Source organism: Daucus carota, chromosome 9, assembly GCF_001625215.2.
Source record: "Daucus carota subsp. sativus chromosome 9, DH1 v3.0, whole genome shotgun sequence".
Taxonomy (NCBI): Eukaryota; Viridiplantae; Streptophyta; class Magnoliopsida; order Apiales; family Apiaceae; genus Daucus; species Daucus carota.
The window spans coordinates 34,964,578-34,989,605 of NC_030389.2; the positions used below are offsets into that span (position 1 = coordinate 34,964,578).

General features: G+C 30.9%; 1 protein-coding gene and 1 long non-coding RNA gene across 2 annotated transcripts; both read right to left on the reverse strand.

Annotated features, from left to right (window-relative positions):
* Nucleotides 1-8,536: 8,536 nt before the first annotated feature.
* LOC108201896 (thioredoxin-like protein YLS8) lies at nucleotides 8,537-9,039 on the reverse strand. The gene has a single exon (XM_017370233.2). The coding sequence runs from the start codon at nucleotides 8,998-9,000 to the stop codon at nucleotides 8,572-8,574; it is 429 nt and encodes a 142-aa protein (XP_017225722.1). The 5' UTR covers nucleotides 9,001-9,039; the 3' UTR covers nucleotides 8,537-8,571.
* Nucleotides 9,040-11,526: 2,487 nt separating this feature from the next.
* LOC135149714 (uncharacterized) lies at nucleotides 11,527-23,427 on the reverse strand. Its single transcript, XR_010287876.1, has 5 exons — nucleotides 22,702-23,427; nucleotides 21,782-21,855; nucleotides 13,559-20,932; nucleotides 12,639-12,712; nucleotides 11,527-11,789 (listed from the first exon to the last, which is right to left on the reverse strand). It is a non-coding gene; the product is annotated as an uncharacterized LOC135149714 (long non-coding RNA).
* Nucleotides 23,428-25,028: the final 1,601 nt, after the last annotated feature.

The window sequence follows — 25,028 nt, forward strand, 5'->3', positions numbered from 1 at the left end:
CGCGGTATAAAGGAGGATGCGGGCGTCTCTAGAATTGCTCGATTCAGTCTTCTAATTTTTCTTAAATTTCGGATAGACACTATAATTATAATTCAAAAAAATCATGTTCAAGAATTCTAAAGGTAATACAATTCTTTTCTTATTGAATTCTAAAAATGATACAATTCTTTTCTTATTTAGTATTTCGTATTGAATTCTAAAGATGATACAATTCTTTTCTTATTTAATATTTCTTATTGAATTCTAAAGATATTACAATTCTTTTCTTATTTAGTAATTCTAATAGGAATATGATTATATTAATTCAAACGAACAATAATAAATAAAATACAATTTATATATAAGATTTGTAAGATAATATGTACAATTCTTATTTTCGGTAAGACATATAGAATATGTAGTTGACTTTTATATTATAAATTTTATTTTCGATAAGATATATAGAAGAATAATCTAATATTAGGTCCGTAATTATAACTGTGCTTTAAGAGTCTAAATAGTAGACACAAATAATAAATCAGATAACTCGATATGTTCGAATCATAAAATTTATTAACTCAGTGTGTCTAGAATTATTGAATTTAGTCTTATAATTTTTTTAATTAAATTTCAAATTGAAAATAAAATTATAACCTAAAAATCAGGTTAAAAAATACAATTCTTATTTTCAAAAGTTATAAAACTTATAGTCTTATTTTATTAAAAATTTTCAAATCATATATCTAACAAATAATTTTCTTAAATTTTGAATAGAAAATAAAATTAAAATCTAAAAATGAGGTTCAAGGGTTGCAAAGCTAATACAATTCTCTTTCTTATTCAAGAATCGTAAGAAGAGTATGATTTTATTTATTTAATATAAAAATCATTGAAAAAATACAATAAAAAACATAATTTTTATTTTTGAAAGTTATAAAATTATAGTCTTATTTTATTAATTCTTTTCAAATTATATATAAAAATAATAATTTTCTTAAATTTAGAGTAGAAAATAAAATTAAGAATATAGAAAATAAATTTATAATCTAAAAACCAGGTTCAAGTATTGTATAGATAAAAGGATTGCAAAGATTGCACAGTTCTTTTACTTATTTAAAATTCATAAAAGAGTAGGAATCTATTTATTCAAAATGACAATTATAGAACAAATATAATTTAAAAATAGGAATCACGTATTGATTTTATGATAATGTAAATGATTCTTGATTAATATTGTGTTTGGCGGGCACGGGAGGCGGCCCAAATTAATTTTCATCTAAATAATAATAAACTTTCTATTAATATTATGTTTGACGGGAAAGTGGCTAAAATAATTTTATCTATGTCATAATATAATTTTTTGTTAAAACGGGACCACGGTTTAAAATAATTATTATCCATATATAATCTTTAATTTTATCATAATTAAAATATTTTTTATTAGTATTGTGTTTGACAATAAGGCGACTCAAACTAATATCTAAATTATGATGTTTTTGTTATTAGTATTGTGTTTGACAAAAGAGCGGCTCAAACTAATTTTGATCTATATTATAATATTTAATTTTATTATAAAAATTATAATTATGGATTAATATTGTCTTTGACGGGAGTGCGGTTCGGACTAATTTTATTATTAGTATTGTGTTTGATAGGATGACCACTTAAACAAATTTTTATACCAACTATAATGTTTTTTTATTAGTGATATATTTAATGAGAAGATGATTCAAAATAATTTTTATACTATTATAATATTAATTCGTATTAAAATTATAACGCCGCCGCGAAGCGCGGCTTTTTCCACTAGTTGTAATAATAAAGCATATTTATAAATTTTTAATTATAAGTGTATTCTCATCTACATGTGAAGTAAGATAGAGAGTGAACTAAATTATGTAGTTTATAGTTGTGTTTACTCATCTATGTCTGTGTTAGTAAAGTTATTATTTAATTAACGCCGACTATGGTCTTCCTGACAAAAAAAAAACACTGACTATGATCTTCATTTCTGAAATTCGATTAAAGTAAAATATATAATAGTTTCTTAAAATTAAAATACTATATGAAGTAGGAATATTCATAAATATATCAACTTTTTACAAATTATTTACAAAATTAATGTCAGGTTGATTTTTTTTTCAAAAATACAATATGTTCGCAAATTATTTACAAAAATACGATTTGCAACTTCTGCAACCTCATTTGCAACATCAGTTTGCAACTGTTGCAAATAAAGTTGCGTAAGTTGCAAATGAAATTTTCATTTGCAACTGTTGCAAATGGGGTTGCAAACAAGGTTGCAGAGACTGCAAGACGTATTTTTTATTTTTTATTTTTTTTTGACAAAACGTATTTTTTATTTTTAAATAATTATATTTGAAAATCACACCACCAAACAAAAATTATAACCAAATTATACATGTTTATTATTGTATTGCATAAGTTTACCGATAAATAATTAGTGTCTTTGTCCTTCTCATTTTACAATTTTTTTAACTAGTCAGCAAGAACTTTAATATTTATATAAAATACAATTTCATCATTTATCTTTACATTTTTTTTCTTAAATAAAAACTCAAATATTAATATAAATTACACAATTATATACATTTCTGAAATTCGATCTTCATTTCTGAAATTCGATTAATTTTTACAAAATGTTCTTAAAGTAAAATATATAATAGTTTCTTAAAATTAAAATACTATATGAAGTAAGAATATTCATAAATATATCAACTTTTTACAAATTATTTACAAAAATAATGTCAGGTTGATTTTTTTTTTCAAAAATACAATATGTTCGCAAATTATTTACAAAAATACGATTTGCAACTTCTACAACCTCATTTGCAACATCAGTTTGCAACTGTTGCAAATGAAGTTGCGTAAGTTGCAAATGAAAATTTTCATTTGCAACTGTTGCAAATGGGGTTGCAAACAAGGTTGCAGAGATTGCAAGACGTATTTTTTATTTTTTATTTTTTTTGACAAAACGTATTTTTTATTTTTAAATAATTATATTTGAAAATCACACCACCAAACAAAAATTATAACCAAATTATACATGTTTATTATTGTATTGCATAAGTTTACCGATAAGTAATTAGTGTCTTTGTCCTTCTCATTTTACAATTTTTTTAACTAGTCAGCAAGTACTTTAATATTTATATAAAATACAATTTCATCATTTATCTTTACATTTTATTCTTAAATAAAAACTCAAATATTAATATAAATTACACTATTATATTTTATAAAAATATTAAAATAAGTACAGTATTGCATCCCCGATTATACAAAGGGATCAAGATAACTACTTAACTAAGCTTATTGCCACTCACAAGTCAAAATCCTTAGTAATAGGGGTGTAAATGAGCCGAGCCGAGCCGAATTCTAGAGTGCTCGTGTATCGTTTGTTAAAAAATTAGCGAACTCGAACTCGAGCTCGAGCTTGGATCGAGCCAAAAATACTGTTTGAGTATCGACTCATTAAGGAATAACTCTGTTCGCGAACGGCTCGCGAACCACTCACGAACATGTCTCACGAGCTTTTGCTCACGAACCGCTCATTAACTTACGGTTACGAATGCGTCTCACAAATTTTTGCTTACCAACCGCTCATTAATTTTGTTCACGAGCTTGTTTAATAAACTTTGCTAACGAGCTAGCTTACGCTCATAAATTTATTTACGAGCTTGTTTGTTATTTAATTTAATAAAAAAAATTAAATTATAACAATATTTTAATTTATGCTCTAAAGAATCATAAATTCATAATAAATCATTCATTAATAAAACTCCCACATCCACGAGCCATGTTCACGAGACAGGTTCACGAGCCAAGTTCACGAACCATGTTCACGAACTTATAATTCGAACTTGTTCGCGAACTATCGAGTCGAACTCTACTGTGCTCAAGTTCAGCTTGTTTATAAAACGAACCTTAAAATTGTGCTCAGGATCGACTCGTTTATAAATCGAACCGAGGTCGAACCGAGCTTTTTTCGAACCGAACACCGAGCGGTTATCGAGCGTATCAACTCATTTACAGGCCTACGTAGTAATTTCAGTAACCTAAACAAGAAATAAGAGTGATTATACTACCGCTCAATATCAACATCTAATTTATTTTCTAATCCTTTACAATATGTGTTTCCTTTCATCTCATTTATTCCGGAAATTAGATTTAAATACATGCTTGTTTGACCGTGCTTTTTTAAGCACGTCTAGATTTATAATAGATTTATAATTCAGAAATCCGTACTATTTGGTAAAAGAAGCATAAAATATTTTTTTAGAGTTTTTTAAATCAAAAGTTAAAGGTCAGAAATGCTAGTTTTTGAGATTTTTTAGTGATTTATATTTTATTATGAAGTTTTTAATTTTTTAATTTGTAATCAATTTTATATAAATAATAAAGTTTCTTGTATTTATTATTTATTTATTTTTCTTAATTTATAAATTTAAACACTCAATTAATTTATAAATAAAATTATCCAAATACATTTAATATCTTATAAATCAAATTCATTTATCACTTATAATTTAAACGGTCTCATGATTTATTTTTGGCAAAAGTTCACGCCAGAGAGAAAAACCCCATGGAGGTAAAAAAAATTGGTTCTGCTGAATGTTCCCGTGAAAAGCAAATAGGTGGTCAGTCCTGCACGGCTTCTTCACGTTGTGTGTGGACACAACTGAGAAGATATAAAGTAAAGTATGGTCCATCTACACCACCATATACAAGTAAGATTTGGTCCATCTGCCGCATTGTTGTTGATGTGACTCATCTTTGCTCGGTGCGGTTTTTGGCTAAAATTGTAAACCAAACTGCATATGCGGTTTTGCCAGTTTCTTAAACCGCAACCACACCACGAAGAATTAAAACCACATAAACTGAAAAGACGGTGCGGTTTATGCGGTTTATATATATTGAAATAATTTATTAAAATGAAATTATAAAATTTGTCCATAATCAATTATTTTTCAGGAAAAATATAATATGATAAAAGTGGAAATTAAATCACGAATACATGTTCGCGTATCCAACATACATTGAACTATGCTACAGTATAACAATTTTGCAAACACAAAATAAATCATAAGAACAGCTAGACTACCGGTGCTTGCTCTTCCCTCCTGATGCTTCCCTCTACAGCTGCATATATATGAAATGCTCTTTTATTTTTGTTAAGCTTCAGTGAAACTAAGGCTAACGGAGCACAGAGGGGTTACTGTCAAGTAATGGACTTCCAATTCATATATGTGTTAGTGTGTGTAAAGATAGAGTAGTGCTAGTACCCCATGGGAGGAGTATTGCCAAGGCCATTATTAAGCAAAGAACCCGAGCTTTCACTAAACTCTCCATGTTCTCATCAATCATCAATATATATAAAGGAGGATGCGGGCGTCTCAAAAATTGTTCGATTCAGTATACTAATTTTTCTTAAATTTCAGATGAAAAAAATATAATTATACTTAAAAAAACAGGTTTAGGGATTCTAATGCTAATATAATTCTTTTTCTTATTGGATTCGAAAGGTAATATATTCTAGAATTGAAAAAATTAGTTTAAAAGATTCTAAAGATAATAGAATTCTTTTTTCTTATTGGAATTTAAAGGTAATATAATTCTTTTATCCCGGTATTTTTGAATCGATATATTTACTATCCTACTGCTTGAGAGCTCCTAGGCTGCCCAGATGATATCGCGGAGCAAACTCGAATAGTGGCTTTGTGGTTCATTTGCATGTATTTTAGTTTTTTCTAGAAACTCTCCGTTTAATTTTTCTAATTTTTTGAGAGAAAATAGGTAAAGTAGCTAAAAAATAGTAATCGTAAAAGTGATATAATTCTAAGTAGTTAAGAAATAGAAATTTTAACAAAAATATAATAGCTAAAATCTGTGAAATTCTAATTAGTTAAGAAATAGTCATCTTAAAAAAAAGATAATTCTAAACAATTAAGAAATAGGAATCTTAAAGAAAAATATAATAGCTAAAATCCATGAAATTGGATATATTTATCCGATTATAATTATAATTTTATTATAATATAAACGATTTTTGATTGGTATCGTGTTTGAGGGGAGGGCGGCCCAAATTAATTTTTATCTAAATAATAATAAATTTTCTATTAGTATTATGTTTGACGGTGAAGCGGCTAAAATAATTTTTTATCTAAGTTAAAGTATATTTTTTTTATTAAAATGGGACCATAGCTTAAAATAATTTTTATCCAATTATAATAATTGGATAAAAATTATTTTTAATAGTATTGTGTTTGACGGTAGGGCGACTCAGACTAATATCTATGTTATAATGTTTTGTTATTAGTATTGTGTTTGATAAGAGAGCGGATCAAACTAATTTTTATCTATATTACTATATTTAATTTTATCATAATTATAATAATTATTGATTAATATTGTCTTTGATGGGAGGGCGGGTTAAACAATTTACTTTATTAGTATTGTGTTTGACAAAAGGGACACTTAAACAAATTTTTATATTAATTATAATATTTTTTATTAATGGCATGTTCAACGGGAACATGACTTAAAATAACTTTTTTGCAATTATAATATTAATTTTATCAAAATTTATAAAAAAAGATTTTTGAATAGTATTGTGTTTGAGGGGAGGGCGGCCCAAATTAAATTTTATCTAAATAATAATAAATTTTCTATTAATATTATGTTTAACGGGAAATAGCGGTTAAAACAATTTTTTTTATCTAAGTTATAATGTTTTTTTTTTTATTAAAACGGGACCACGACTTCAAATAAATTTTATCAAGTTATAATCTTTAACTTTATCATAATTATAATAATTTTTTATTAGTATTGTGTTTGACGGTAGGGCGACTCAGATTAATATGTATATTATAAATTTTTGTTATTATTATTATGTTTGATGAGGGAGCGGCTCAAACTAATTTTTATCTATATTATTATATTTAATTTTATCATAATTATAATAATTATTGATTGATATTATCTTTGATGGGAGGGCGGTTCAAACAATTTTTTTTATTAGTATTGTGTATGACAAGAAGGCCACTTAAACAAATTTTTATATTAATTATAATATTTTCTTTACTAATGATATGTTTAACAGGAACATAACTCAAAATAATTTTTACACATTATAATATTAATTCGTATTAAAATTTATAAAAAAAATCATAACGACGCCGCGAAGCGCGACTTTATTCACTGGTTATAAACTAATGCAGAAACACTCTCCAAACCAACTATAACTATCAAAACCAAGATACACAACAAGTTGCTTCTAGTAACCATTGTAACTTCACTAATTTTCTTGCAAACTTGCTTCCTAGAGAGTTCTGTACAAAATGTAATAAGTACATATAAAGACAGTGTTGAAAGATGGGAAAAACAGTGGTGAAGTTGGTTTAGGATAGAATGTTGAAGATTCTACTTAGCTTTTTTCACTCATTATCCAATTTTCTTCACCCTTTACTAGGCAGACTTGATATAAAATATTATATTTCACCGCCTCTTTTGTGAATTCGTTTTCGAATTCTCTTCTATACAATGACAACTACTCCTTCCGTCCCGGTAAATTGTATATTATTGTTTGTACGCATTTTGATATTTCTATGAATTATAGTTTTATAACGTTTTTTAATTTATTTTTTCTAAATAAATATTTAAACATTAAATTTTTATTCAGAAAAAAATTAATTAAAAATATATTATTGAGTTATACTTTAAAAAAGTCTTAAAAACGTGTAAAAATTAACATATACAATTGAATGGAACGAGAGAGTGATGGTCCAGTGATGTGACTTGTGCAAAATTTTGAAATACTGAATGATTGATAAAAATAAGTCATTATTTTGGTATGTCAGTAGCAAAAGTGAATTCATTGTTGAAGTAGAAGATGAGTTTGGTATGAATTCTAATTATAAAAAGCTTCATAATGTAAGCGTATTCATGTATATGTAATGTAAGATATTAGAGTGAACTAAAGGGTTCTGTAGTTTATCGTTTAGTTGTTTTTTATTTCTTAACACATTTAGTTTGGTCATATTTTTTTAGTCATTCTTATATTATTATTATTTTGTTAAAAACAAAAAGATAAAAACTTTATAGGAAATTGCGCAACAAAAAACATGCGAAATAAATATATAATTTTGAATATCTTTTTTAAACAAAAATCTTCATATAACTCTCTCGAATTTTAACATGTTCTATTTCAATACAAACACGAATAATTACATAATTTTTTCCAAGTCTAATCTGTTAGACGACAAATATCTTTTTTTCATACATATGAAGAATACGAAATATGAAAAATCTGATTTAAAATTAATTGAATAATAAATTATCCCGTATTAATAACAATTTTTTAAATAGATAATAAATTATAAAAACTGAATTTCCGTGAGAAAATATAATCTATTGGTTAATACAATTTAATTAAAAGTTAATTCATTAACATTAAAATACTAATAAAATGATGTTAAAATTTTAATTACAAAAAATGAATTACGAATTATATAACTGTCTATGCTTCGCACAGGTTAAACGCAAGTGTTTAATAACAAGGCAAAGCAACTTCGGTTAATAGCGATACCTGGTGGAGTAATCTCTGGGTGCAATGACCAATCCACGACCCTTCCTTGCTCCACGATACACTGTTTCGATAATGTCAATGAACTCCTGCTTGTCCTTCATTGCCCAATTAATCTTATTGTTGTTCCCAGTGCCAAGATCAATCATGATATGTTTGTTTCTGAAAAAGAACATAACGGTAGAAGGATCGTACAGTTCATACATAGTGTTGAAGTCAGGCACCTCAGTAATATCCACGAGATAAATCACAGCAAAATTGTTTATCTTCTCAGCAACAGAAGCTAGTACTTCATCCATCTGCATACAAGTCTCATCCCAATCGTGACCGAAGCGGATGACAACGAGGCGTTCTTCTTCGGCGAGAATAGCTTGATCTACAGCCCATCCTTTGTGCAGGTGTGGTAGCAAGTACGACATCGTCTCTCTCGTTTGTTGAGTATACAACAACGAAAGCAAAAACGCTAATTTTATTGATCTCTCAATTTTGTTGTGTTGTGATTTTAAAATTACATGAGAGTATTTGTAAGAAAAAAAACTGACCTAACCAAAATAGGAGTCTAACTTTGAAATATCAAACTCTAATTAGAGTCCAAATATTTCTAACCAAATCCTATTCTGAATCTGACTTCACAAACCCAACATAGTTCTCTCTCGTTATATATAAGCTAGAAAATAATACCCTGCAGCTATATCCCCCAATTTTTTATGGTTTAGTTGTTTAGTTTGTTTATGTTGTTTTTAAGCTCTCATATTCTCTTTCAAGGTTGTATAAAGTGCAACTCCTTTTGTCAGCAGCTTGGTCTACTATTTCAGTGAGTATCGTAAGAATTTCTCAGATTTAATGAATGTAGTTTGTCGTTTAAAAAAAATCTAAATTATTTGGTAAAGTTATAGTTGTGTTTAATGATTTGTCTTTAAAATATCTCCGCACGTTATATTATAGCATTAGTTCATACAAAATATCGGACAATAAGAGAATTCACATTGAATGCCCCATTCTATCTCTACATTCTTAGTAATTACATTCTAACTAAATTTTGTAATTCCTCAAAGTTATTTTCATGAATTTAAATGTCTTCTACATCTCATTTCCTATCCTACCTTATCTCCTTACCCCATCCCTATAATTTTTTTTTATTATTTCTTTCTCTTTCTCTCATTTATTATCTCATCAATTACACTTAACAATGAAATTAAAAAATGAAAGATAAAAGAATGGGGATTTATAATGAGTCCCCAAACATGGGGTTTTAGTTTTTGTCCGTAGAACTAAACTCTATTTTAGGGTCTTGAATGGAGCAACAATTTTGCTAAAAAATTAAGAATTTTCTTAAAATATAAGGATATGAGTCGTACGGGGAACCCAATGAGAATGCTCTAAGATCAATCATAATACTTTTGTGTAGGAGTGCAATTTTCAGATTTTATATTCTATTTTATAAATTTTGAATTATACAATTAATTGTTTCGTTTGCATTCAATTTATGTAATATAATCAATAAATTAGCATTAACACTTTAATATGTTATATAATATCTTTTGTTTAAATTTAATCTTATTTTTCTTTATTAATTTTTTAAAAAAATTATCTATTTTCAGGTGTTGTCAACTTATATTTGAAAAGCAAATGAACAATATATAAGTGATTATACTACCGGTCAATATAAATATCTAATTTATTTTCTAATCCTTTACAATAGTTTTTCCTTTCATCTCATTTATTCCGGAAATTAGATTTGAATATAAGACTTGTTTAACCGTGTTTTTTTAAGCACCTTTGGACTTATAATTCAGAAATAGTTTATCCGTATTATTTAATAAAAGCAGCATAAATGTTTTTCTTGAGTTTTTTGAATCAAAAACTAGAAGTGAGAAATGCTAGTAATTTTGAACTTTTTTGTGATTTATATTTTATCATGAATATTTTATTTTTCTTAATTTGTAAATTTGAATTGCTAAACACTCGATTAATTTATAAGTAAAATCATCAAAACATATTGGATATCTTATAAATTAAATTCATTTATCACTTATAATTTAAACAGTCTCATAATTTAGTTTTGGCGAAAGTTCACACCAGAAAGAAAAATCCCATGGAGGTAAAAAAAATAAAAATGGTTCTGCTGAATGTTCCTGTGAAGAGCAAATAAGTAGTCAGTCCTGCACGGCTTCTTCACGTTGTGTCCCCACACACAAGTCACACAACTGAGAACATACTCCATCTGTCTCAGTCAATTGGAGGCGTTTCTTTTTCACTGCATGCATTTTAAGACTCCTATATAACAAGCTACCAGATTCCCTAATGATTTTCTCCATGACATCGCAGTAGAAGTAAATCCAACTATTCCACCTACAATCAATAACAAAGAATTAGACCACGAAATCGACTATGCACAGAGTACACACTCTCAATCCAAGATCAACATAACCATTTCACTAAGCTTATTCTGACTTATAAGTCAAAACTCCAGGATCAAGATAACTACTTAACTAAGCTTGTTAGTGTGTGTAAAGACAGAGCAATGCTAGTACCCCATGGGAGGAGTATTGCCTGTTGGAATATTTGTTTAATCTAAACTTGTGTTAAAATAAATTATTGTTAGCAGGTGGTTTAGTTTGTATGTATTAGCAGGAGAGATATGATAGGAGAGTCATGGGTAGTTGAAGTATTTTAGGAGTCCACTACGTTAGTTGCTATTTTTGTGTTACCACCTTGTGCCTGTAGTTCTATTTAAATTGCATGTATCTTGTTTAGTTCATTATTAGAAGAAGAGAATACAATGTAGTCTTTATGTATCTTCTCCGTTTATTCATATAAAACTACAATCTCTATATCCTTATTATTATTTTTATCAAATTTCAACATGGTACCAGAGCTTGGGGGAGTATCAATGTGACGCCCCCAGATCCGCATTCCGCAGATTTGGTCCATCACTATACATCTGGCCCAAAACAAAACTTTCATTACATATTTAAGATTACACAATCCAACTCTTGCCCCACAAGTCCAGGGTCGATCGTCTTACAACATTACTATCAGGTCTATCTTGATTACATATTTGCAAGTCCGATTACAGACCATTATAATAACTATAGTTGTACTACCAAACAACGTAGTCTAGCAGCCTCAGCTTGTGTGATGAGCCTTTTCCTTGCCTATGCCAAAACCCGTTTCCGGGCAAATCTCTTGGGTTGTGCCAATCTCACTGCTCAAAAGAATATAAAGTAGATACAAGAATGAGCAATCAAATTGCTCAGCAAGTCAACATATCACAGAATAACAAATAACAAGATATGCAAATAAGCCATCGAAAGCATATCAAATCAAAGCAACAAAACAGTTATCATCAAACGACAAAACAATGTCAAGTAAAGGAACTGCTGGTCTTCCACCTCTCGGTAACACTACATGGCTCGATCAACACCATTTCGTGAATACCGTTCTCCTGTGTAGTCCTAGTGGTCTGATCGTAACCACTGAAGACACACCAACACTCTCTTTGCTAGCATCAGGGTTTAACACTGGAACCCCACTATCTGCCTTACCAGATAGTAAATTTCAACTCTACCACGAATTTAATAAATTCGTGTTGACCAGCTTGAACCGATTCCTCCGAATACAAGGAAATTTTCCCAAACAAACACTTCTCAATCATCACTGCTAATTTTTATCAAAAAAGTGCGAACAATGCACCCTTTCGTCATTACAAAGATTACCCGAAGGTAGAAGTGAAAGATAATTAAAATAATTAGATTCCAAAAGATAAGATGATCTCCAAAAAGAGTAAATTGAGATCATCGCTGCCAAGTATTCACATCAAGCTTCGAAGATTCAAAATATTATCGTTATAGGATCAACTCATTCCCGAACAATGGGAGAGCTCGAATTATATAAAATAATATGTGAGCAATATCTTTAAAGCCTTCAAAATGAAGCAGAGATATTTTCTCGATTCACAATGATACGAAATGTAATATTTTCACAATCAACACTTTTCACAAAATATGAAATAGGCACGAAAAACTTCACATCAAGACAGGGATAGTGAACTTGCCTGTCGTCCTTAGCTTGATAATATTCTTGTAATTATCACGTATAATCGGTTTCATCCTTCCGAATATTCAATTTCTAATTCACGTAAAATAATACTTTAATATCTCATCAAAGAAAACAAAAATGCCAAAATAATCTATATTATGAATCCGACAAATAATATTAAGAATTTGATAGGATATCTATCTCATTTTCTTTTACACTGTAAACTAACATATTGTATGTGTACATGTAGTAGATACACTTATTTAAGTCCAGAGCCTAACTTTCTTTTATCAACTACTAAATAAATCGTTTATATAGTCCATATTTGATTATTTATTAATGCTATCTCTATTTAATTTTTAAACAATTATTCCACTTATATTTCGTTCCCCACATTCCATTTCTACTAATCCAAGAAATTTGTGGTTCATCATCACTTATTCATATTTACTAAATAAACATCTATCTGTCTATTTAACATCAAAATCCTACACTCTCTAATTAATTCTACGTATTCCTTTACCAACACTTATTCACCAACCCATTAAATAAATCGATAAATTAAATATAAAAATCATCTCCGCATCCCCAATTTATTACCTCACAATTATTTTTAATAAATTCATTTTATATTCTTAACTCAAAATTATTATTATTATCATTATTCTCTCTCACAAAATTTTAATATATACCACCCCTCTCCCTTCTTCCTTTCCATTGCCTCACACCTCCTCCTTTAACAACCTATTCTGCTTAATCAATCAGCACAACCAAAACAGTTAAGTTATTTAACCAAACTCAAAATTCTTAAATAGAAGACATAAAACTCGTGTATTCATTATTTTCATGGCTCCTATTTAAATAGCTTTTATTGAATAAAAGATGGGCTATAAATATTCAATATTACCATTAATCAAAGATAGAAAGAGAATATACCTTGATGATGGATTCTGATTCTTCTTTACTGTCTTGAGTTTTACTTGCTTTGGTACCTCCTGAATTTGCCAAACTAAAACTAAACAACGTGTTTGGTATTTATACTAATCATAAATCATGGTTAAGATTTAATTTACCTTGGTTAACAATTACTTGGGCACTACTCTTTGGTTTTTAAGTACCTGGTTTTGATAAACCAATGTGCCACAAACCACCCCATTAGTCGGTTAGCTAGTTTTGTTAAAATATTTTTTTTTTTTATTTATATATTCTTTTTATTTGCCCGTATATTAAATGTTTCGCAACTGGAAATATTTTAGCCCCGGGTCATTTAACAACTTCCTATTTAAATATTTTAATAAAAAATATCATTCGGGATTATACTAAATAATTAATTAAATAATTATTCTAGTATTTCTCTAAATATTTCAAAATTTAATAGTTATAACGAAATATTTATTTTAGCTAAACCCGTAAAATTTATAATATTCCCGGGCCATAACAAAATTATACATCTACCAATTTATTTACGTGGCCAACATTTAGATCCTAATGGTACGAAAATGGATTTAATTTGCTAGCCGATATAAACAAACCTCGTACTAGCCTGAAATGTTTTACGTACCAATATTTTTATTAAATAATAATTTCACAATTATTTAAATGATAGCTTTAACCGCATAAAATTAAATAATTAATTTGTTTACGTACTTGAAATTTTACGGTTGTTACATTCTTCCCTCGTTTAAAGGATTCCGACCTCGGAATCAGATTTGATGCTGAAACAACTCTGGATACTTCTCTTTCATTACTTCTTCCAGTTCCCACGTGGCTTCTTCTACAGTTTGATTTCCCCAAATTACTTTAAACATTTTCACTTTCTTATTTCTTAATTCCTGAAACTTTGACTCCACAATTTCCAAAGGCTTTTTTTTTTTCATATGTTAAATCAGACTGAAGGTTAATCGGCTCCTAATTTAGAACATGCTGAATATCAGTCTTGTAAGCTTTCAAAAGAGATACATGAAATACATCATGAATATGTTGTAGATCTGGAGGTAAAGCTAATTGATAAGACACGACTCCAACTTTTCTTAGAATCTCGAAGGTTTCGATTTATCTTGGATTCAATTTTCTTTTCTTTCCAAACCTGATTATTCCTTTCCAAGGTGATACTTTCAAAAGTATTTTTCCCCAACTTCAAATGTCATTTCTTTTCTTCCTAAGTCTGCATATTTCTTTTGCCTGTCTTGAGCTTCAACTAACCTTTTGTGTATCTTCTCGATCAATTGTGTAGTTTGCTGAACAAGTTCCGGTCCTAATAACTTTTTCTCTCCCACTTCCTCCCAAACAAGAGGCGATCTACATTTTCTACCATATAATGTCCATAAGGCGCCATTCCAATATTAGCATGGTAGCTGTTATTGTATGCAAACTCCACCAAAGGCAAGTGATCATCCCAACTTCCTTTAAAATCTAATGAACAAGCTCTTAACATATCCTCTATAGTTTGTATTGTTCTTTTACTTTGCCCAGCTGTTTGTGGGTGATATGCAGTTCTCAAATTAAGCTTAGTCCCAAAACACTCTTGAAAAGCTTGCCAGAATCTTGAAGAAAATCTTGCATCTCTGCTTGAAACAATTGACACTGACACTCCATGTCTGGTCACGACCTCATTCATATATAGCTTTACTAATCTCTTCATGGTGTACTTTTCACTAATAGGAAGAAAATATGCTAATTTCGTCAACCTATCTACAATTACCCAAATAGCATCATGATTAGCTCGAGTCTTTGGCAATCTAACTATAAAATCCATGGTGATGTGTTCCCATTTCCATTCTGGAATCTCTAATGGCCGCAATAATCCGTTAGGTCTTTGGTGCTCTGCTTTCACTTTTTGACAAGTCAGACATTTACTCACCCCCTCAGCTATTTCTCTTTTCATGTTAGGGGACTAATAGTTTCTCTTAAATTCTTGGTACGTCTTAGTACTTTCCTGGTGTATTGAATATCTCGATTCATGAGCTTTACTAAAAAATATCTCTTTTAAGATCAAACAGGTTAGGAATCCAAATTCTTTTAGCAAATCTCATAATTCCTTTCTCATATTTCACTTAAATTCTCATCGTTAGTAAATTCAAAATGTCTTTCTTTAATTATCAACTCTTGAATTTGTTTTATTATTTTCAAGTATCTCTGGCTACACTTATATCTCAAAAATCCTTCCATCCTTATGCTCTGAATCCTTAATCTTCAATCCTAGATTTTCCATATTCTTAATCAATTTCTTGAATCAAGACATCACATTAATTCTCTCCTTTCTACTTGACGCGTCATCAACTACCTTAGCCTTCCCTGGGTGATAGTTAATTGTACAATCATAGTCTTTTATCAATTATAACCATCTCCTTTGTCTCATATTCAATTCTTTCAGAGCAAACCGTATTTTTAAGCTCTTACGATCCGTAAATATCTCACACTTCTCACCATACAAGGAATGTCGCCAAATCTTTAAAGAAAACATTATAGCAGCTAACTCTAGGTCATGTGGGGTATCTCAGCTCGTGAGCCTTAAGTTCCCTAGAAGCATATGCTATCATCTCTCCATGTATGTATAAGAACACATCTAAGTCCTTGATGAGATGCATCGCTATAAACCCACAAAATATCATGTCTCATTATGTAAGGTTAATACAAGGGCCATTGTAAGCCGCTTCTTTAATTCTTGAAAACTTTCCTCGTACTCAGGTATCCACTCAAAATTCTCTTCGTTTCTAGTCAACTTAGTCAAAGAAGTCTCAATCTTAAAGAAATCTTTCAAAAATATTTTATAATATCCTGCTAAATCAAGAAAACTTCTCACTTTGGTTGGGGTTCTTAGTCTTTTCCAATTTGATAATGCCTCAATCTTCGCGGGTATACCAATATTCCTTTCTTAAAAACTATATGCCCTTAAAAACTATACTTGCTTTATCAAAATTCTCATTTTGAAAATTTTGCAGATAACTTTTCTTTCCTCAAAATTTTCTAAGTTACTCTAAGATGCTCAACATGTTTTTCTTTCGTCTGAGAATATATTATATATCATCAATAAAACAATAACGAACTTATCCAAATATTTCTTCAATACTCTATTCATAAGATCCATAATTGTTATAGGTGCATTAGTCAATCCGAAAGGCATCTCTTAAGAACTCACAATGTTCATGTCGGGGCCTAAAGACCGTCTTAGGTACATTCTCAGACCCGATTCTGTAACTGATGATATCCAGATCTCGTGTCTATCTTAAAAAAATAAGATGCTTTCCTCAACAACTAAAACAATCATCAACCCTAGGCAAGGGTCATCTTGTTAAATCTCAATAATCGATGTAACAACCCTCAAATCCGGGGGTCTGGATTTGACACCTCCATACAACACCTTTACAAAACAACTTAGGAAAAATTGCGTTTTTGAAAAGAACAAAATCAAACAATTTGATATCTGAGCATTTCGAGAAGAATTTAAAGGAAATCGGAATTTTTTTAAAACTCTCTTGGACATATAGAAGTCTTTCACAATGGTATCACTGATCACTGAGTTTTCAAAGTAGCTCTCATTTGAAATAAAAGGATGATTGGGAGCCCAATACGATCAAATGAACTAAGTGTTGCGTGTCCAAATTAAGACACTACTAAAGGTTGTTAACCTTCTTGTAATTACAACACACACACAAGTGATGGCGTCCCATCCAACTCCTATCACACAGATAGGTATACCTTGTGTCCCCTATAATTAGGGTTGTTCATCCCAATCAGATTGAAGAAATATCAAGGAATATTTATTTCAAAGATTTGCTTTTGAATCGTTATTTCACAATTTGGGCAACCTTGATCTACCATAATTATTTCTCAACACACTTCTTCCAAGGAATGCGAGCAATGCATCCTTTAATCACAATTCAAGGATTTTCAGTGGATAAAATAAGAAATAGGATCAAATATAAGACGATCTCTTAGAATTATTATATTAAGATCATCATTGTGGTGTATATTTATTCCAATTCTCGACTATTAAATCATGAATCACAAAAGATTTTGTAACATCAAAGAAATATTGATTATTAGGAGTAGTCGCTTCCGAACAAAGAAAGGACTCAAGATACATCATAAACTTCTCAGTTTTCAAAATGAGAAATGATGTCAACTTGAGCAGAAACAGTGTGAAATGTAATATTATTCATAAATAGCGTATTCCACAGATCCGTACTCAAGCAACGAGAGTCTTCCTTATAACACATTTGCGGTTTGCGAAATTCTACATCTTTGATTTGCTTCTACTTTACCTATATCCTTCACTCGCGACATCTCTTACAAAAGGTTTCTTCACAACATAAGTCCAAGGTTTCTTTCCATCATTTTGATTATTTTGCGTGGGTTTCCGCCTTCGACTAACTTACTTTTTTGGTTAAACAACTCACTAATACAAGCTTTGTGCACTAATGTCGCATAACTAGAAATCTCGAGAACAACAACTCTATTCTAAATCCAGGGGTTTAAGCCCGGCTGAAAAACGTCTAGTTTTTCAGTTTTTTTTTTTTTTTTTTTCGTCGGTATATACTTGATGCGGAATAAATTTCGAAAGTTCGATAAACTTAGCTTCGTACTCAGCTATTGACATATTCTCTTGCTTGAGCTTTAGCAATTTGAGCTCCATTTGATTCTCTAGGTGTTTAGGTAAATACTTTTCTAGGAATAACTTTGTAAACCTGGTCCATGACATCACGCTAGAATCTTCTAGGACTTGCTTAACTTCCCACCAATAATTAGACTCTTCATAAACATCAAAATTAATTTTCTTATCATCTTCTATACCAACTATTTCAAAATCTTAGCCATATCTTGGCTTCAACAGGATCAACATCCCCTTTTAAACTCTTGTGGTGGCAAAAATTTGAAAGATTTGAATGAAAAGGTAGGTTTTGACTCGAAGAATTTCTTTCGGGATTGTTTTGAAAATTTTAGGTATGTTGTTGAAGAAAATCAACAAGTAATTGAACAGGATTGGGTCTGGGTTGAAATCCAGGTGAAGCATCTAGTATTGATTCATAAAAAGAGTTGTCATTCAGGTTCGAATTCAAATATATAAAAGTGAACAAAATAGGTTTCATCATTATACAAAATTACAAGATTTATTTAAAGGTACAACAATGTGCAATTTTGAAAAATTCATAGTATATAATTTTTGAAAACAGGTTCCACATTTTGGTTGAAAATACAAGTTGTACCAAAGTTGCATATTTTTGAAAACTTTTAGAAACTTTAAAGGTTGTACCTTTTCTTTTGAAAACTCTAAAACTTTAGAAACTTGAACGTTTCTCTTTTTTTTTTTTTTTTTTTTTTGAAAACCTCGAAAAAAGAAAAAAAAAAACTTTAAAAGGTTGAGTAAATATACTCATAAAAATTTCACATTGGATCATTGAGGTAGCAGATGCAAGATAGGTTGACAGGAGTGAAACAGGTTAAAAGTAGTTGACAAGTGCAAGAAGCATAGGGAAAGTATAGACAAAGAAAGAGACACCAATATGACAACAAGATTGATCATTCTTCCCAAAGTGGTCATAATATCTGAAGCTTTTTAGAGCACAAGTCATGATATAGAAGTATATCTGATCTGGTCATCACCCTACTATATCAAATTTAATCTGGACACCACTATACAAAAGATCACTTTATATAAATCTCTACTACCAAAATGATCTACTGATCGAAACTGTAGCATCTGTTTCTCAATAAAAGGAAGTGAACAATTCTCCATCCCGATACTATACAAAAGTATCTACATATCCTCTATAATATACCATAATTGAGATACACACGGACTACATGTGTTCTTTCCCAAAAGTCAAATTATACTTAAAACAACAAATATATCAACCAGATATCCCTGAGATCCTACGGTGGAACTCTGAAAAGGTTCTATTTATCAGTGTTGTAAAAAGTTTAACATTTACATATCCTGAGCTGATGGAGGGTATTCCACAGATATTAGCATGAAGTCCCTCAAATATAGAAATAGAAATTTTATACATAATCCCCATGCTAAATACTCGGGTCAAAAATCCTGAACCCGCAGAACAAACATAGGGTCGTGAGATCCTGGAATCCCAACTCTAGAGTCATAAGTAGACTCTCTCAACAACTGGTATTGATGGAACAAAGAAAGTGGCACATAGTCGCCACCTGATGGTACAGAAACTGGTGCGTCGAAAGATCCACTAATTTGACAAAGAGTGGTCTGAGGTGCAGAAACTGAAATGGTGGATATGAAAGTAAATGGTACACAAGTCTTTGACATGGTAGTAAAAAAAAAAAGTGTAATTCGAACTCGAGGTTCAGATATGGTGTAAACATGGGGGTGACCCCTCAAAGGTGTTATAGAAGCATTTCCAATCAAAGATGACACAACGGTCCCAAAATGATAACTATCAAAAGTATGTGTGATAATAGGTCTATAAGAAAGAGGTGTAGGCTCGAAATGCCGAAACAAGTCCAAAATGGAAGGGTCTCAACTCTCATAAACAGGTGGGGAAACAGTACCGATGGAAGTCGAAAAGGAAGTGGTCAAAGTAGGAACACAAGTCAACTCACGTAAGGATGGAAAGATTTTCATCCCATTGCTCTTAGTAAACTCAAAAGATTCTCTATCCTTGATCTCCTTAGATACCAGGTTAATGATCTCAGGTGATGATGACTCTAATATCTGTATAGAAGTATTCTCATACTCGCTATCTATCATCTCAATATCCATCGGTGGATTAAAATCAGCCTCGTAACCTGACATCTATACAAAAACATCATTACTAATAGTCACATCTACGATTGCTCATAACTATAAATATTTATATATATAGGGTCTACTACCCTTTGCTAAAAGTTTACTTAACACGTATGCAATATAACATAAGAAGATATGTTCAACTAGGGCACCTATCTTAAACTTCATATCATTCTCGCTCGTTATATTCCTAGGGTTTCTCAAATCCTAAGGATATAACTATAGCTCTGATACCAACTCTGTGACGCCCCCAGATCCGCATTCCGCAGATTTGGTCCATCACTATACATCTGGCCCAAAACAAAACTTTCATTACATATTTAAGATTACACAATCCAACTCTTGCCCCACAAGTCCAGGGTCGATCGTCTTACAACATTACTATCAGGTCTATCTTGATTACATATTTGCAAGTCCGATTACAGACCATTATAATAACTATAGTTGTACTACCAAACAACGTAGTCTAGCAGCCTCAGCTTGTGTGATGAGCCTTTTCCTTGCCTATGCCAAAACCCGTTTCCGGGCAAATCTCTTGGGTTGTGCCAATCTCACTGCTCAAAAGAATATAAAGTAGATACAAGAATGAGCAATCAAATTGCTCAGCAAGTCAACATATCACAGAATAACAAATAACAAGATATGCAAATAAGCCATCGAAAGCATATCAAATCAAAGCAACAAAACAGTTATCATCAAACGACAAAACAATGTCAAGTAAAGGAACTGCTGGTCTTCCACCTCTCGGTAACACTACATGGCTCGATCAACACCATTTCGTGAATACCGTTCTCCTGTGTAGTCCTAGTGGTCTGATCGTAACCACTGAAGACACACCAACACTCTCTTTGCTAGCATCAGGGTTTAACACTGGAACCCCACTATCTGCCTTACCAGATAGTAAATTTCAACTCTACCACGAATTTAATAAATTCGTGTTGACCAGCTTGAACCGATTCCTCCGAATACAAGGAAATTTTCCCAAACAAACACTTCTCAATCATCACTGCTAATTTTTATCAAAAAAGTGCGAACAATGCACCCTTTCGTCATTACAAAGATTACCCGAAGGTAGAAGTGAAAGATAATTAAAATAATTAGATTCCAAAAGATAAGATGATCTCCAAAAAGAGTAAATTGAGATCATCGCTGCCAAGTATTCACATCAAGCTTCGAAGATTCAAAATATTATCGTTATAGGATCAACTCATTCCCGAACAATGGGAGAGCTCGAATTATATAAAATAATATGTGAGCAATATCTTTAAAGCCTTCAAAATGAAGCAGAGATATTTTCTCGATTCACAATGATACGAAATGTAATATTTTCACAATCAACACTTTTCACAAAATATGAAATAGGCACGAAAAACTTCACATCAAGACAGGGATAGTGAACTTGCCTGTCGTCCTTAGCTTGATAATATTCTTGTAATTATCACGTATAATCGGTTTCATCCTTCCGAATATTCAATTTCTAATTCACGTAAAATAATACTTTAATATCTCATCAAAGAAAACAAAAATGCCAAAATAATCTATATTATGAATCCGACAAATAATATTAAGAATTTGATAGGATATCTATCTCATTTTCTTTTACACTGTAAACTAACATATTGTATGTGTACATGTAGTAGATACACTTATTTAAGTCCAGAGCCTAACTTTCTTTTATCAACTACTAAATAAATCGTTTATATAGTCCATATTTGATTATTTATTAATGCTATCTCTATTTAATTTTTAAACAATTATTCCACTTATATTTCGTTCCCCACATTCCATTTCTACTAATCCAAGAAATTTGTGGTTCATCATCACTTATTCATATTTACTAAATAAACATCTATCTGTCTATTTAACATCAAAATCCTACACTCTCTAATTAATTCTACGTATTCCTTTACCAACACTTATTCACCAACCCATTAAATAAATCGATAAATTAAATATAAAAATCATCTCCGCATCCCCAATTTATTACCTCACAATTATTTTTAATAAATTCATTTTATATTCTTAACTCAAAATTATTATTATTATCATTATTCTCTCTCACAAAATTTTAATATATACCACCCCTCTCCCTTCTTCCTTTCCATTGCCTCACACCTCCTCCTTTAACAACCTATTCTGCTTAATCAATCAGCACAACCAAAACAGTTAAGTTATTTAACCAAACTCAAAATTCTTAAATAGAAGACATAAAACTCGTGTATTCATTATTTTCATGGCTCCTATTTAAATAGCTTTTATTGAATAAAAGATGGGCTATAAATATTCAATATTACCATTAATCAAAGATAGAAAGAGAATATACCTTGATGATGGATTCTGATTCTTCTTTACTGTCTTGAGTTTTACTTGCTTTGGTACCTCCTGAATTTGCCAAACTAAAACTAAACAACGTGTTTGGTATTTATACTAATCATAAATCATGGTTAAGATTTAATTTACCTTGGTTAACAATTACTTGGGCACTACTCTTTGGTTTTTAAGTACCTGGTTTTGATAAACCAATGTGCCACAAACCACCCCATTAGTCGGTTAGCTAGTTTTGTTAAAATTTTTTTTTTTTTTATTTATATATTCTTTTTATTTGCCCGTATATTAAATGTTTCGCAACTGGAAATATTTTAGCCCCGGGTCATTTAACAACTTCCTATTTAAATATTTTAATAAAAAATATCATTCGGGATTATACTAAATAATTAATTAAATAATTATTCTAGTATTTCTCTAAATATTTCAAAATTTAATAGTTATAACGAAATATTTATTTTAGCTAAACCCGTAAAATTTATAATATTCCCGGGCCATAACAAAATTATACATCTACCAATTTATTTACGTGGCCAACATTTAGATCCTAATGGTACGAAAATGGATTTAATTTGCTAGCCGATATAAACAAACCTCGTACTAGCCTGAAATGTTTTACGTACCAATATTTTTATTAAATAATAATTTCACAATTATTTAAATGATAGCTTTAACCGCATAAAATTAAATAATTAATTTGTTTACGTACTTGAAATTTTACGGTTGTTACAATCAAGGCTTAACAGCCTTCCTACGGTTCCTTGGAGGGATAACGATTCTTCTTGTCTGCTCCTCTGTTGATGCTTTTCTTGGTACTTCTTCCTGGCCTTCACCATGTAGAGAACCATTCCATCTAACACCTTAAGGTGTTAGAGGAGGCCCCTTTATGGATCATACTTATATTTCAACACTCCCCCTCACTCGAAATCCCATTATTTGGGTTTGAAGAGTGGATCATGGGCGCCCATCTTTGGAGTCGTGTCCATTTTAAATTGTGAGAATATTGGGGGTGGCAGGGGCTCGAACTCGAGACCTCCTGCCAAACCTGGGAGAGTATCAAGGCTTAACAGCCTACCCTACGGTTCCTTGGAGGGATAACGATTCATTTCGAGAAGAAGCTCCATGCTGGGATGAAGCTGAAGGCCAGGAAGAAGTACCAAGAAAAGCATCAACAGAGGAGCAGACAAGAAGTATCGTTTGTCATTTACAGGGGTTTAGAGGTGCAGAGGCCCATTCACCATATTTAACACACACGTTGTAGCACTGGAATGTGGCAGAATCTTGGAGGCAGAAATAGCGATATTTACTTGTTTATTTTTGGGCTGTATTAAAAGAAGTGCAGGGAGTGTCAATATGCAGTGTGTGAAGGTCGGGAAACAGGAGGGGGTTTGGATGGTCGAAACTGTCGACTTTGTGTGGACTGTGTGCATGCATGTAGGTGGTAACAGGATGATGAACAGGATGCCATACGGGCAAAACAAAAGGCCAGACCAGCCAGCCAAACAAAAGGCCAGACGAGTTAAGTTGAAAGCCATACGGGCTTGTGAAGAATAGTCATACGAACTCAGAAGAATAGCCATATGGGCTCAGTTTAAAAGCCATACGGGCTTGTGAAGGATAGTCATACGGGCTCAGTTTAAAAGCCATACAGGCTTGTGAAGGATAGCCATACGGGCTCATTTTAATAGCCATAGGGGCTCAGATTGAAAGGCCACACGGGCCAATACAGAAAGTCATATGGGCTCAACAAAGATCATGCCAGATGGGCACCGAAGAATTTGCCAGATGGGCATACAAGCTAAGTTTAGATTAAGGGAGAGATTGTTGGAATATTTGTTTAATCTAAACTTGTGTTAAAATAAATTATTGTTAGCAGGTGGTTTAGTTTGTATAAGTTGTTACGTGTGTATTAGTAGTAGTATAAGTGGGTGTATTAGCATGAGAGATATTATAGGAGAGTCATGGGTAGTTGAAGTATTTTAAGAGTCCAGTACGTTAGTTGCTAGGTTAGTTGCTATTTTTGTGTTACCACCTTGTGCCTGTAGTTCTAATTAAACTGCATGTATCTTGTTTAGTTCATTAGAAGAAGAGAATACAATGTAATCTTTATATATCTTCTCCGTTTATTCATATAAAGCTATTGTCTCTATATCCTTATTATTATTTTTATCAAATTTCAACATTGCCAAGGCCATTGTTAAGCAAAGAACGTCGAGCTTTCACTAAACTCTCCATGTTCTCATTATAAACTGATGCAGAAACACTCTCCAAACCCACTATAACCATCAAAACCAAGATACACAACATGTTACTTCTAGTAACCAT

Coding starts and splice junctions, on each gene's coding strand:
- LOC108201896 (XM_017370233.2), bottom strand. CDS start 9,000: ATGTCGTACTTGCTACCACACCTGCACAAAGGATGGGCTGTAGATCAA.